The 16,025-nt window shown below is 35.5% G+C and overlaps 1 protein-coding gene across 2 annotated transcripts in view; it reads left to right on the top strand.

The window, feature by feature from the left end:
- LOC146168150 (cytohesin-1-like) overlaps positions 1-16,025 on the top strand; it is a 41,124-nt gene that overhangs the window by 24,433 nt on the left and 666 nt on the right. For both annotated transcript variants that reach the window (XM_083390845.1, XM_083390846.1), the window contains exons 9-13: positions 10,105-10,216; positions 13,880-13,956; positions 14,783-14,854; positions 15,729-15,816; positions 15,886-15,955. In XM_083390845.1, coding sequence (XP_083246971.1) covers positions 10,105-10,216; positions 13,880-13,956; positions 14,783-14,854; positions 15,729-15,816; positions 15,886-15,955 — 419 coding nt within the window. The remainder of the gene's footprint in view (positions 1-10,104; positions 10,217-13,879; positions 13,957-14,782; positions 14,855-15,728; positions 15,817-15,885; positions 15,956-16,025) is intronic.

Below are 16,025 nucleotides of genomic sequence, written 5' to 3'. Positions count from 1 at the left end.
TCAGCATATTTCAAATTAATATGGTTGCTTTGTGTTTTGCGTATTATCTTGTTGCATTCAAGAAGATCACTCACTTTACATTTCTTAAAATTGGTTGCCAGCAAACAAACATCAAAACTGATGTCCGGCCTGGTTTGAGTTGCAACCCAAAGCAACATTCCAATTTTTGAACGAAGAGCTTTCTTTTCTGATGTATTTAATTCACATGTATGCTGTTGCTTCCGTTCATTTGAAATTGGAATTTCCTGTAATGCAGCCACATACTTTTGCTGGTTCACACTAATTAGATCGCTTGTCTCATCTAACTCAAGTCCAATATACTTAAAGCAATGTTCATCTTCCTTTCCAATAGAGAACGTTTGCCGAATGTTGTTAATCACCGAATTCTTAAATTCAGTGGAGCCTGCCCATAAAAAATCATCAACATAGACCGATACAAATCCAAATAACGACTTGTCATTAAACCATAAAAATATTGCACGGTCTAACAAACACAGTTTAGCTCCACATGATAACATAAACTTCTTCATCCACAAGTCCATAAACACATTTCCTTAGTTTCCAAATAATGCCTGTTGAGCAGTTTGCCTCCTTAGGCGGTTTAAGATAAACATTTCTATCTAAGCTTTCCCCTTGTAGAAAGGCAGTTTTAATATCAATAGATTTTAATTTCCAACCTTTTTGTTTTGCAACACAAAATAGAACTCTTAATCCATCTTTGGAGCACGTTGGAGAATCCTTGTCAAGTTCTTCTCGATTGTGCTCTTCAAAACCACGTGCAACCAATCTTGCTTTTGGTTTCAATCCAAATGCTGTGTCCTTTAATGTGCAAACCCACCTGACAGATACAAACTTTTGATTATTAGAAGAGACATAATCATATACTGCATCTTCTTTTCCAACTATTTAGTTCATCCACTTTCGCTTCTTAGAAAGAAAAATCTGTGTAATAAACTTCATCCACATCAACAGGGTCTGAATCTGGCTCTGGAATTAACTGTGATTCAGCATTTTGCTCAGATACTAGTTCCAAGCCCGTAACATTTTCCAGATTTAACCAGGTCTTAGTATCCTTAACATTACTTGGAATGCAATACTCTATATTATATGCATTCTTGTATTTGCTCTTTGCTTTACCAGCACGACTTAGCACTTTAGCTTGGCACATATGTCCATCATGGACAAATTGAATTCTCTTACTCAAGAGTGAGGTGCCTTTTGGTCTCCCACTTTGAAAGCACCATTACTTGACCTTGTTTGTTTTCTTAATGCTCTTCGAATCTTCTCTGAAGACTCGCTAAAACAAAGGCTCGGCGTGCTGCATGTAATGCAGAAATATGCATGCCAATATCAAAACTTGTCGTCTGACCTTCTAATGCAGGAAGAGAGTCCTCGAGTACAGAAGGTAAGTTAACATTGTGGCCGAATACAAGTTGACATGGGCTAAAACCATTATTAGTTATAAGTGAATTCTTAGCACTTAATGCCCAAGCGAGAGCTGTTTCCCAATCACATTTAACATCTGATTTTATTTTGCAGTATCTCAGACAAAAACTAAGTTATGTCTTTCGCACAAACCATTTGATGAGTAAGCAGCTGTAGTTAAAATATTAATATTAAAATTCTCACACATGTCATGAAACTCTGCATTGTTAAATTTCAATCCATTGTCACTTAAAACCTTCTTAGGTGCACCAAATATACTAATCCAGTTCTTAAGAAAACACTTAACGATAGTAGATGACCTTTTGTTCATGATCACTACAGCACTACTAAATCGAGAAAACATATCAATAAAATGTAAATACCATACGTTTGGTTCCAATTGATGTAAATCCATTGCAACTGTTTCATTGAACTTTTCAGACCAAGAAAAGCCAACAAATGATCTCGCCGGAGGCTTTTTGTGTACCTTGCAGATATCACATGAGTTTATGACTTGTTCAAGCACATCAGAATACTCTGAAATCTATTTGTCACCATTTTTTAACAGTCTTTCTAAATTAGTTACAGATGCATGTCCAAACTGGATGTGTAGCTTCTTTATAGCTTTTATTCTAGTAGCCCTGGACATGTCATTTGAAAGTGAAACATCTTTATGCTTGTGTGACATACTACCACCAGGACTAATGTCAATACAGTAATGGCCACTTGAATTAAGAAGTAGATTAACCCATTTTTTTAAACATAAAGGCTTTATCTTGCTGCAGATCAATTACAGTACCAGCTCTCTTTAGTGAAGCCTTACTTAACAACAATGAAATATTATCAGAAATAATTGAAGCATTTATAAAACAATGTCTACCAGCAATTTTCGCAGGAATAACTGAAGAAACTTTCCTTCCATCACCAAATTTAAAAACTGTGTTGTTAGAAAACTGCTTAATTTGTTTTTTAGAAGGTATATCAAGAGAATTCACATAATTATTAAACCATTTATTACCACATACAGTTTTACTACATGTGGTATCAATTATAGCTGAAGTCGCAGTTTCTGCCACAAATATTTCATTTTTATCCAAATCAGTCAGTTGAACTGAAGGCTTTTGAACTTTATGTGGACAGCATGCCCAGTGCATTTTTGAGTCACAAATTACAAACCTTGAAAATTTTTCCATACTTGTCAAGAGGATTTTGTTTCTTTTTAATTAAACCACATTGCTTCCCTCCATGATCCTTGTATTGTTTAGTGACAAATGCTTCACTCTTCACTTTAATGCTTGAACTAGAATCAATGTTATTCGAAAAGATCCTCTTTAGGGCACTCTTCATGTTGGCATATGTAAGATTGTTGGCGAAGGTCAAAGCCATCTGTCTTTCATGTTCACTCAAACATGCCTCGTCAAGTAGTTCGAACGCTAAAACTGCATCAGGTAACTTCATATCGTGGGTGCTCATTCTCTGAGCGCGATGTTCAAATTCAATGAGATAGTCATTCATAGATAGGGATGTTCAAAGTAGAATACCAAGGTATTCTAGAATAATAGGTTTCGAATCTAGAATAACGAATCCAGAATATCGCATCCAAGTATATTTTTATTAAATTATTTAACCTCGATTTTGTTTGTGGAAGGGATTTTTTGCTAACATGTGTACATTATAATAAAAAAATCTCCCATATGTTTAACATTCTTAACAACTTTCATTTGAAGCAGTTGTGTAAACTGTAATATGTCCACTGTCCAGGTTGTTGCCAAAACTTATATTTTTGCCAATAGTGAGTATAATGCAACACCGAACACAGAACTCTTTAGCAATTAGGCCCTGTTCTTAAAGCATTGTTGGGTTTTTGTGCTTCTTTTTTTGACTAAAATGATCTGTTATGCAGTCAAATAATGTACTGCAAAGAATAAGTTACTATTGACATAACGAATACTTGACAATTACGCTGTGCATTACTGTATAACCTCGCTGAATATTGGCCTAAAGTTGACCTTAAGTAACCCTATAGCGCATTTGGTGGACGGCCAGCACCTCTTACAACGTAATGTTACGTTTGCAACTTAACGCATTTAGGAAAATTGGGAACTCCCCACCTGAAATTGCATGTTAGTCGCTCGCCCAATAATGCTTGATTGACACCTAATTATTAGACGAACATTATCGCGAGACGCAAAGTAATTGGTCGCCCGAAAAAACGCTGACGCTACACTAACTGGTTACATTTAAAGCAAGCACTATAAATTGGTCGCCGCAGCGACAGGCCAACTTACCACACACGTTTGTACAATTAGGCGCGGGCAGTAAAACGTTAAATTATATCGGTTCCAATTACCCGAAATAAATGGCAGAATTGGATTTGAATCTCATCTGGATTCGAATCCAAGGATTCGATATTCTACTTTGAACATCCCTATTCATAGATAACTCATTTTTAAACTGTGTGTATGCACTATATGCATCATCATTCTTTTCACTTTTAAAGGCTATGTCAAGTTGTTCTTACAGTCTTGCCACACCTTGATCAGAATGTAAATCTGCTGTGGTTAGGTTGGAAAGCCTTTTTCACCTTTTCATGGCCATCCAAAGCCTCAAGCACAACCATGATTGCCTGATCTTTCTTTTCAAATGATGCGACCAGCTGCCACATTTTTAGTATGTTTCTCCATGAAACATATGGAATGTCAACCCTAAACTTGGGTGGGTCCTTCTTTGAACTTCTTTACATTCTTTAGCACTGTGGACTTGGTATAAGAAATCCTCTGCTACCAATGTAACAATTTTGAAGTCAAAATTTTGTCAAAATTTACACATAAGTCAAATTTTGTCAAAATTCTTGCGTCAAAATCGATTAAAAATGCACATAAATCGTTTACAAAATTAAAAAAACTAGAGTCGGATTGATGAAATTGTCGTTGAGGTATTTTATCATAAAAGAATAGTTTTGAATTATGTTCAACAACATTTTAACTGTATTATTTCTTCATTAAAATATACACGAGCTGGCAGAAATAACTACCCAGACCTAGTTTATCACATTAGATTCAGCTCGAACTTCGTTTTTGCTTTATGTGTTATGTGTATCTCTGATTTGGACAAATGTATTGAACAGTTATTTGATTTTTTTACCTTTTATATCTTGTATTTCAACTGTTTACACAGCATATTTCTAAAATAACCAGCATCTTGTTTTTCTTTGGAATTTTTAGAGCATATTTGTTTTGTTTTTTGAAATGACAAAAGTATTAACTACACATTCCCAAGAGTATTACATAAACCTGAAAAAAACTGAGTTCTGTTTCACCTGTAGTCAGTAATACCACAAAATTGAGTTGTTGACGACTTTAAGGCACTAATGCAGTACTTCAAACAACAATATGTTGTTTAAAATGATTTATTTCCCATAGGTCAAAGTTTTGTCAAAAAATATATATTTTTAGGTCAAAATTTGTCAAAAAATCAATTTTTTAGTTCAAAATTTCTAATTTTTTAGGTCAAAAAATAATCGCACTAATTATCAGTGTGTACTGAAGAAAACTAAGTACTTTTCCTTCATAAAGTAAAATTTTAATGTTTCCAACTAAGACCGTTATGTTTAGGAACTTATTGATGCCTGTTTACGCTTATAATTTCGGTAGAGTTCGCAAATTTACGAAGATTTGAATTTTTATTTTTAAGTCGTTTGTTAGCGATAGTGATTGAGGCCAAAGCCTAATGACTTCTTACAATATGTTTACCCACACAATACTTAGCAGAGTTCGCGAAATATTGCGTTTATTGCAGTAGTTAACAGTAAGCATTTGTTTTTTCAATGAGGATTTTTCTCATGTTTGACGCAGTTTAGCACCGGGATTACGTATTTGCTTAAATATGACGCTATCAAGCAAGTCTAAGCAATTGCTGCTGCAACCTAAAGTTTTACGTTTGGGAGTTATTCTCAATTGACAAATGTCACAGGTTTTCGTTACTTAAAAGATGTATGACATGCTTAGCCAAATGTTGTGCGCTATAGTAGATTATTTAGTTGTACCATTTCAAAAACATAACACAGCATTGCAGTTTGGTTGCATGTCAGATCCAAGGGCGTGCAACTTCTCGCAAAACTTCTTGACGATAAGGGTAAAACGTTTTTAAACATTTATCAGGTAATAATCTGCGTGACCGTTAAAATCAAGTCAAGTACGTTGCCTTGGTAAAAATAAAATTTCATGTGGCCCTTGACGCGACGCGGGGTTCAGGCTTTCCACTAAGACTGCCCGGCAAAACCTACGCCTTACTGTATATACCCTACTTAACCTGGGCAACGCCAGGTATTTCGTCTAGTGTTATAATATATAAGTAATTGTCATAGTTGTCGTAATTGAGTGATTGTTTTATATTGTTAATAAACAATGGCAATTGGTTGTATAACAAATTCAGTATTTTTTGACAATTGGCTAAATAACAAATTTAACATTTTTTTTACAATTGGCTGTGAATAACAAATTTATTATTTTGGAGGGCTTGCATGCCATTTTTTATTAGGCCGCAGGTCACATTTGGCATGCATGCCGCGTGTTGGACATCCCTGATCTAGCCTGTTGTTGGAATTGACAAACTGCACAATTATTGCAAGATAGCTAACTCTGTGTCTTGTGCAGCCATCTATTTCAAGAAAGACAAATTTGTCAGTTGGTTCTTAATTCAATGCTTTTTTTGATCTGCTGCTACAGTTACAACCATCTTTCTAATTTCATGCCTTTCCAAAGACACTCCCAAGTTTACCTGCTAGTTTTCCATTAAAAAAATTTGTAGAAAAGAAAGTTAGTAGAATACGGTTTTATACTACCATTTCAATAATATGTTGTTGAAACGTATTTGTTGTCATTGATACAGTAACTTTTTTGTTGTGGTTACCTTATCATACAAATTTCGCTTAAAGCATTTTCATTACCTTAAAAAACACAATTGGAAAACATATACTTTGTTAAATGAAATTACTTAATATCCACTCAGAGATCAGGGCTTATCAAACTGCGGACCATTTGTGGTCAAGAAACATTGTGCGTTGTTATGTTACTGTCACAATAATTGATATGCGTGGTTAGTAAAATGTTTATTAGACCAGTTTTGTTATTGATCAGTTGCTACTCCATCGCCCTAGCTATTACTCTGTAGTACTCTGCTATTTGTATCAAGGTCACAGCCAGTATCCCAAATGGAGGGCCTAAATTTTCAACTTAGAGAATTTCCCAAGCTTCTGTCTATCATTATTGACAGTCGATATGTTTTGCTGGAGTCGGGCTCGGGACTCGAGTAAGACCACGCAAAACTACCAGAGTCCCGAGTCCGCATGCGCAGTATCACATTTTTAAACTGGAATTGTAAAGGTATAATAGCATATGGTGGAATATTTTTGACCATGTATTGTGAGTGGATAAGTTATATGACAACCCTATAAGTGGATTGCTGAATATTCACGTTATTTTAGTTACACAAATTGGTGGAACATAAGCTGTAGAGTCAGAGCCGGACTCGGGACTCGACAAAATCACACGTTTGACCGGAGTCGGACTCTGGTTTATTTTTTTGGATGGAGTAGGACTCCGGTTATTTTTAACCGACTCCGCAGCCCCGGTACCAACAAGCAAACAGGTGTGTCATGGACCATCTTGACAGGTGCCATCTACGAAACTGCTCAGTGTCCAATCATTTCCTTTAGTTAGAAACCTAAATAAACACCCTAAAATATATGTAACATATTTAGTACATCCACAATTCCACTAACACAGCTGCACATTTTTGTAAGTTCCATGCATGGGGCAATGACGCTAAATATGAGCATGTATTTCGTGACCTTTGAAACAAAACAAAGATTATTTTTTTGTTTATTACCATTCCACGATTATTGCAACATCTGCACAGCACCTGTGCGCCAGCTAAAATCCAAGGTGTGATGTACATAAACTCCTGACTCATTTCATTGCAATTTTTTTCGCGAACAAAACACTATTTGTTTCACTGGGGTGTCAAATATACACTTGCCGTTTAGTCAACATGATTGAATAATGAAAGGCCCTCTACAAAAATGTCTGACATCTTTGGTCTACCCACATGCAAACAAGAGACAAAATACAGTATTTTTCGAATGTTTTTACTGTACAGATTGTCGCAGACTAGATCGGGACACAATCCCCAAAGTAGCTGCTAAGGATAGGAATGACTTTACTTTCTCGAGCAAGACGTTTATTGGACAGAACGATAATCAGTACGGCAAATAACCATGCACACCAAGTGCTCGCATAAGGCTACAGCTTGTCTCTAACCAACGAGATTGCCAACTGTGCTCAAAATGCGTCCGATTCTCTCGGTATCCACCCGACGAATGATATCAAAACGACACCACACAATAGCAAACGAAATCGGCACAAAGATATCACGCAGCGCCGATAAAACCGAGGCTGCGAAATTCACAAATGTCCTATTCCTGAGGGGAAACCGTGGCGACGGGAGCCGACCCGGACGGCAGTTCCCGCGGCCTAACACATTAGTTATGCTTCAAAGGGTAACAATAATTAAATTTGTGACATTTACCCCCTCTTCAAGACAATCCTTGCGATTGGCTAATTTAACGGAACACAAATTTAAAACGAAGTAAAAATAAAGTACAATACACACTTTAGCCCAAGTTAACTTCGCGATGGCACACAGTAAATTTACAACACAAATTGCCAGCAAAAATTAAACAAACTGCAGTCCACACTTTACCCCAACTTAAGACGACTTTGTTATGTTTACATTTTAGCCAGACACAAAACTAAGAAAACCAGCAAAATCAAGACAAACATACTAGCAAATTCGCATACGAGAGACGAAATTTACCTCTCTTTAAAGCTATCTCATGATACATACACTTCAAAGCACAAATTGTAAAGATCACGAAATGAAAAACATCAGACGAGAAAACATCGCATGCACATTTACAGTCGTTTAATTTTAAACAACTCTGGTCATCGCCATGACCCATTTTAACGCGCGCCGCTTAATTTTGTCTCTATCCGGTGAGGGCCGCACATATTGCGCAACCGGTGACAGGTCAAAGATCCTGTTGAGGTTGTTCGGCGTAATGACCTTGCTTCCAACCTGAACCACCTTCGAAAGCGCCCGTAGACCATCCGCAATGCACAAGAACTCCAGCTTCACGTCATCCTCAGAGTAAGAGGTGCAAAGTGTGACCCCGTTTCCTGCTTTTCGAACACCATCTGCTTCTACGCACTCCAATACCTTCGAATTGTCGGCCGCTTTCAATGATTCGAAGCCCGACGGAACGTCTTCAACCCACCGTTCGTTTGTCGCTTCTAAAGCCTCGCTGTACAACTGGGCGTCATCACAACGCCTTTCGTTTTCCGCTTCCGAAGCCTCGCTGTACAACTGGGCGTCATCACAACGCCTTTCGTTTTCCGCTTCCGAAGCCTCGCTGTACAACTGAGCGTCTTTATAACACCTTTCGTTTTCGAAAGCTTGATGCACAACTGAGCGTCGTCAGAACAACTTTCGTTTGACGTTTCCAATGCCTCGTTATACAACTGACCTTCCTCAGTAGAACTCTTCTCGGTCACTTTTCCGCCTACCAAGCTTCCCGAGTTGTCCTTGCCCGGCGCGGTAATTTCTTTGTTGTTCATCACATTTTTCGCGACAAGCGACGGATGCAAAGCGTCTGTGTATCGCATCCTTGTGTCACATATCCCTGTGGTAGACACCTCTTCAAACGCTTCTGCTTGCTTGTCCACTTTGACTTGTCGATCTCCCCACTTTTGTTTTGTAGTCTTCTCTTGACTATCATCGGAAGTATTCGGCCTATTTTCTATTTTCTTGAATTCGACCAGCTTTAATAGGACTGGGCTCCGATGCTCAAGTTGAGCTATTTCAACTTCCAACCGATTCATTTCTAACCGAAACTCGTTTTCTCTCCGAGCTTCTCTGGCCCGCCATTCTTCGGCGGCTTCCGCTGCTTCGCGATCCAAGCGACGTTCTTCGCGTTCTGCGGCCTGCTGCACGAACTTCACCAGGTCATCACCTGTGAGTCCCATGCTCTTTCCTGCCTCGACTATCTTGTCCATTTCCACTACGTCTTGAAGAGGTCTCTAAGTCAAACCTTGTTTTAAATCCCGGACGAGCCCCCAATTGTCGCAGACTAGATCGGGACACGATCCCCAAAGTAGCTGCTAAGGATAGGAATGACTTTACTTTCTCGAGCAAGACGTTTATTGGACAGAACGATAATCAGTACGGCAAATAACCATGCACACCAAGTGCTCGCATAAGGCTACAGCTTGTCTCTAACCAACGAGATTGCAAACCGTGCTCAAATGCGTCTGATTCTCTCGGTATCCACCCGACGAATGATATCAAAACGACACCACACAATAGCAAACGAAATCGGCACAAAGATATCACGCAGCGCCGATAAAACCGAGGCTGCGAAATTCACAAATGTCCTATTCCTGAGGGGAAACCGTGGCGACGGGAGCCGACCCGGACGGCAGTTCCCGCGGCCTAACACATTAGTTATGCTTCAAAGGGTAACAATAATTAAATTTGTGACACAGATTAATCTTAAACAAGTTTCTTCTAATTTGGGAATATATCTTGCTTTTTAAAACTCAATTTTGATAATTATTTTAGAGCCTTTATGATAGTATCAAACGAGATCCTTTTAAAATACCTGAAGATGATGGCAACGACCTTACTACAACTTTTTTTAATCCTGACAAGGAGGGATGGCTTCTTAAACAAGGTATGTGTATCTGTATTAATAAAACTAAATCTATTGAATTTAGCCAAGCACCGCATAAAACTTTTATAGACAAGCGAGTGCAATCTGTGGAGATAACAAAACATTATTATATAAAATCAACCATATTTATTACAATTATATACACTGAAAAATAGTTGTATTGTGTTGTTACTATTCATGTTTAATAATGTTTTCTGTTAAGTTTGAGGTATGCTTTTAGGAAAATTAGAGTGCCTGTCATAAGTTGGTCACTGTATTGTGGCCTGTATTAATGTAATTATACTTTAAATGTGCCAAACTTCTTGATGCCGCCACTATGTTTGGCAATTTTCTTACGACTATTTTTTTATACTCCATCTTCGCAATGGTCAATTTTAAGGAGGTATGTGTATATCTAAATAATGTTTTATTTTTATACTTGTTTGTTTGCATGTTTGATTTTGAAGATATTTATTTTTTTATTATTTAAAGAAGACAAATGTTTGCTTCCACCAATTATCATACAGTCAACTGTTTTAGGAAAATAATTTATGTAAACAAAGAGTTCAATGTGCATTCTTTTTTTGTCTTATTAAAAGGTGTTGTCATTTTTTATCTATGTAACTAATAGAAAAGTATATTTTAAATTCATAATTCTGCTATTAAGCTACTACTAAATTCATTTCCACTACAAATGTAAACAGTTTCACTTCAACAGTTTAAATTAATAGATTATCACCCGAGGCAATCTTGGTTACCTTTGATTGTTAATTTACTATTTTTGTTTAATATTCCTTTACTGGCAGACAACGCTGTGTTGGAATAGCAAAATATTGCTTAACATTCAGTTTTCTATTGTATCAGCAGTGCTACTCTCTTAATATCGAATAAGTACTCATGCTGCCACCCTAGTTGTTAGCGTGTCTTGTGCTACTACTAGGGATGTTCAAAGTAGAATCCCATGGGATTGTAGAAATTAGGTTTTGATCTAGCTAGAACAACGAATCTGGAGTATTATATCCTAGTAAACTTTTGTTAATTATTTAACTTCTTTTTTTAAGTAATCCTGTAGCGTATTTTGTCCGACACCAGCACATTTTACTACGGAATGCTACTTTTGCAACTTATTGCATTTAATCACATTGCCAACTCTGCATCTTGCCTTACATGTTAGTCGCTTGCCCAATAACATTTATCAAATGTTGTTAGGTGGGCGACCAACATTTCATGACAGGTGCAGGATTTCACAATTTCTTGAAGGCGTTAAGTTGCAAAAGTAACATTCCATTGTAAAAAAGGGCAAAGTAAAAAATTAATTTCGGCCACAACCTGGTGTTTCATTCAGTATTTGCTTTTTTTGTGTAGTTATGCAATACAATTTAAACATCTTCTTTAAATTGCAGTTGTTAAGAATGTGATTTATTTGTAGATTAATTTTTTGATGACAATATAGATATAATAGTTTTGCCCTTGATTTCTGTCTGGTCACTAAAAGAAATCAAGTAATTCATTAAAATTTATGATGATTCGATATTCTGGATTTGTTATTCCATATTCAAAACCTATTATAAAAAAAAATACCTTTTGGATTCTCTAAACATCCATGCTTAATATATTTGAATAATTAAAAACAATCTTTTAAGACCATGTCCCCTCGCACTTTATGCACAAGTTTTAAACATGCCTACGCATATACACAGGAGCCTTTGGGTTCAACAGAACACTGTTTATCAATCAATATTTTCATGCCAGCAAGGTGAGGCTAGAAAATCGTAGCCTGCAGTACTGTCAAACTTACAACCTCGGCCATACTAGGTCATTTCTTTTAACAACTGAGCTATTCAAGTTTAGGGAAAAGCAATTCAAGAAACAAGCATTGCCTGCTGCATCCTGTTAATATGCAAAACTTAGTTTTAAAGGTGATCCACAGTATCATATCAAGTAACTCAAACATTTATACACATGTGTGTATGTACATTCCAATTGAATACACATGTATAAGTGTTTTTGCCTTAAAACTTAGCGTGATTATGTACCATAATTGAAAGGTTAATTATTCATTACTTAATCTATTACTTTGAACGGTTTTCAAACTTAGGTCAAATTTGCAGCACATTTCTGTGAAACAACATTTCTATAACTTGACATTAACATTTAATACATGGCAAGCCAAAATGTAAATGCCCTAGTTTTACCAGTTTTTAGATGGATAGTGTGCTATATCTCACATGCTGTTTGCATGCCTGTTTGTTACACACACAGTTTTTTTCTCCAAAATTTTGCGACACACTTTAAAAAACTTTTTAATGACATGAACACACACTTTTTTAATGACATGTACCCAGTAAGTTGCAAACATATGTGTCATTAAGATTTTGTTCCCAATGTGCAGCTAAAGTTTAATATAAACAAGGAAAAATTTAGAATCAAAAACAAAGTTTTTATTGGCACAAGAAAACTCTTTAGATTGTATTGCAATAAAGGTTTGTAAGTAAAGCATGGATATTACTCTGTGGATTCATGATATAAAATATCTTTCCACCAAAATATTGTTATCAGTCTAGCTACAGTGAGTGTTTTGTGGTGGATTTGTCTTCTTTTTTATTTGTCCTTATGATTATTTTTTAAACTTTTTAATCTTGGTTCCCTAAAAAAGGTCATTTATTTTCTTTTAGACTCCATGATAAAAATTTAAAACAATATTACCTGTTTATACACAGTTTTTATAATAATACTTTTTTTGTTAGAGCCATACAATCTCCTTGAGCACTCTCAGGGTTTCGAATATCGGTGTTTGTCAATAAAAAAAAAAAACATTCACAAAAACATTTGGCCCTCAAAAGTTGATTTTGGACGAATTATTTCTATTTTTGCATTTAAATCTAAAATGTTTGAGTTTTGTTCTATTACGCATTGAATGTATATATATAAAAATATTATGTGTGAATTGTTTAATTAACCTGATATATTTTTGTGTTTCCAAAATGTAAGATAGGATTTAGTCTTGTTGTTGTATCTTAATACAGTGCTTTTTAACCTTTAAAACACACTTTTCTATTTTGGAAAATTTTCATTCGCACGAAACAAACACAGTAATTTTGCAACCTTTAGTTTTTCCTATTTGTGAAATAACAATGAAAGGGTTTGTGTATTAAAACGGGAGCCTTAACCAATGTAAAATAGGCTGCAATGAACCACTGAGAGACTATATTACTGTACCTGTAGGCATAAGTGGGTGCACCAGCTTATTTGATTACTATATTACCCAGAATGAAAAATAATAATATACACCATTTTCATCCGAACGACGTTTGTCATCTGCCTTACAATTTTTTTCATCCACACAAGTGCGTAGCATTCCACGGTTGAAAAGCACTGTCTTGAAAGTATTTAACTAATATCTCATTTGTTTTATTGTGACCTGGTGGCCAGAGATAACAAAAGCTTGTTGAACGATTTATAAATTACAAATAGCGCTTTCCAGTAACAGTTTTTCTTAATTATTAATTAGTTTATGCCATCACAACACTTTACTTAAAAACTAATTTAAAAAGGCCTAATTTTAAGGCACTGACAAACAAGTTTAAGTTACGTTTAAAATTTTTTTTTGGCAACTAAATTTTGTTAAGGTTTAAGAAATTTTTTTAGGTTTTTTAGTTAGTTGACATTACTTTTGTTCTTTAGGTGGAAGATACAAAACATGGAAACGAAGATGGTTTATTTTGTCGGACAACTGCTTGTATTACTTCGAATACACCTCGGTAGGATAAATTTCATAGATTAGGGCAGTGCTTCGCAACCTATTTCCCTGCAGCACACTAACAAGCTTAAAAATTTTGCGGCACACCAACAAAATGTATGTCAATAAACAATAAACACATGAGCTTATATCCAAGGCAGATGAGAACAAAATAAGTGTCTTGCGAATAAATCTCTAATGTCAAAAAATTGACTTATTATATTCCTTCATCCTTGCAGTTTTACTGTCTTGTACTTTCTTCAAAAGGCTTTTAAATATTATTCGTAAAGTAAAGCATTTCTGAACAGCAGCCAGATTAATGTTTACAACAATTCAACCGAGGCAATTGGGACAAAAATGTGAATATTTTTTACGATGGGAATTTATAGATTTCCAGCGTTTATATATATTTGTTCCTTTTTCCGCTTGGGTATAAACGTTAAAAAACAGTTGATTTGTTTGGAAGAACTAATTGCCTAATTGTTAAATTGTTAAAAAAATATTTGGGAATATGACCTTTAGCAATATCACATAACATAGGTTTTAAAGCTTAAAAGGGTAATAAATCTTCATGAAGTCTTACCTGAATTATTGCATGCGGTCAAAATGCCTGCATTAGTGTACATTTTTTGTGTTAATTCTATTAATTTAAATGAAGCTTTCTAAATATTTCAGTAAAAAAACTCGATTAATTAGGGACCTATCCAGGCGAGCAAAGTACATTTTTGACCTTTTACTGAACTATGATGTCATGATAGCCAATTTTATGATAACCAAAATGTTAGTGAATAAACTGAATGTTTTATAAATCATTTGTTTAAAAATTTAAATGATGTTTTCTGCTACAGGATAAAGAACCCAAAGGAATAATCCCCCTAGAAAATCTTCAAGTGAGGGAAATATTAGACCAAAGAAAACTGGTAAAATGAAATTATAGTTAAAAATGGTTTAATTGGTATGGTAATTTGCTACTAGTACAAGAAAAAACAATTGATAATAATAATTTCTTTGTTTAGGGTTGCCACCATGGGCGACGGGCGTATCCCATTTTTTGTCTGGCGTTAGTGATTAATACCCTCAGAGGCTCAGAAAATAGAATAGTGATACTAATGACATAGGAAAAAACCTAATCAGAAACGGCCAATTAACGTCATGCGAAAACGAACTATGGCTGTTATTATATTACAAGATCTGCGGTGCTCTGTGCCAAGTCAGCCAAAATACAAGCTGCAGTTAGGTGAAAATAAATTGCGTCAATTGCACACTTATTAAGTGGTCTTAAAATTTGCTTATCGAGAATAAATTTGCAGTAACTACTATTATATAAAACCTAAAATACTTTAAATCACGCCGGACAGTAACAGTTATGGAGACTGCTTGATTTAGTGTCGTCAATCGTACAATACAAACTTGTCGATCAGCCAACCTGAACGAATAAGGTCTTTATAAACCATTAAATTGTCATTAAAAGTTTTAGAATGTCTTCGAATTTATTTCATAAAAATGTGTGACAACCCCGTTATTTATATATATGGCTGTAAAACAGTGATTTTCAATTGTGTATCACCTAATATTTTGAAATTTTTAACAATCGTATTACAAATAGGCATGCTGATGTAGGAAAGCATGCAAGGCGTGGGTGGATGTACATCATTCATAAAATAACTAATAACAATATGGTATTTATTTACTATCGTGTGATGTTTGACAACCACTGTTGTATAACTTTAATTTACTGAAGTCTTTTTAGTATGTGCAATATTCTGGTGCTTCTAATTGTTATAATTTTTGCAGCATAGCTTCGAAATTTATTTACCGGAAGATGCTCTCATGCAAACTATTAAAGCAGCCAAAACGGATTCGGAAGGAAGGGTGGTAGAAGGTGTGCTTGCTTGTGTTAAATTCAACAGTACATAATGCTTCTGTAAATACATTATTGTACTAATAACAGGTAAACACACAACATATCGAATGTCTGCTGCCACTGTCAACGAAAAAGAGGATTGGATTCGGTGCATAAGGTGTTTGTCTTTATTAATTGTTAAGCTAATGTTTGAACCATTCTAGTATTTTTAATTAGGCAACTTTAAA

This window comes from Ascidiella aspersa, chromosome 1 (assembly GCF_963924565.1).
Source record: "Ascidiella aspersa chromosome 1, kaAscAspe10.2, whole genome shotgun sequence".
Lineage (NCBI taxonomy): Eukaryota > Metazoa > Chordata > Ascidiacea > Phlebobranchia > Ascidiidae > Ascidiella > Ascidiella aspersa.
The sequence above is the reverse complement of the archived record's forward strand: the minus strand, read 5'-3'. Positions and strand labels throughout refer to the sequence as shown.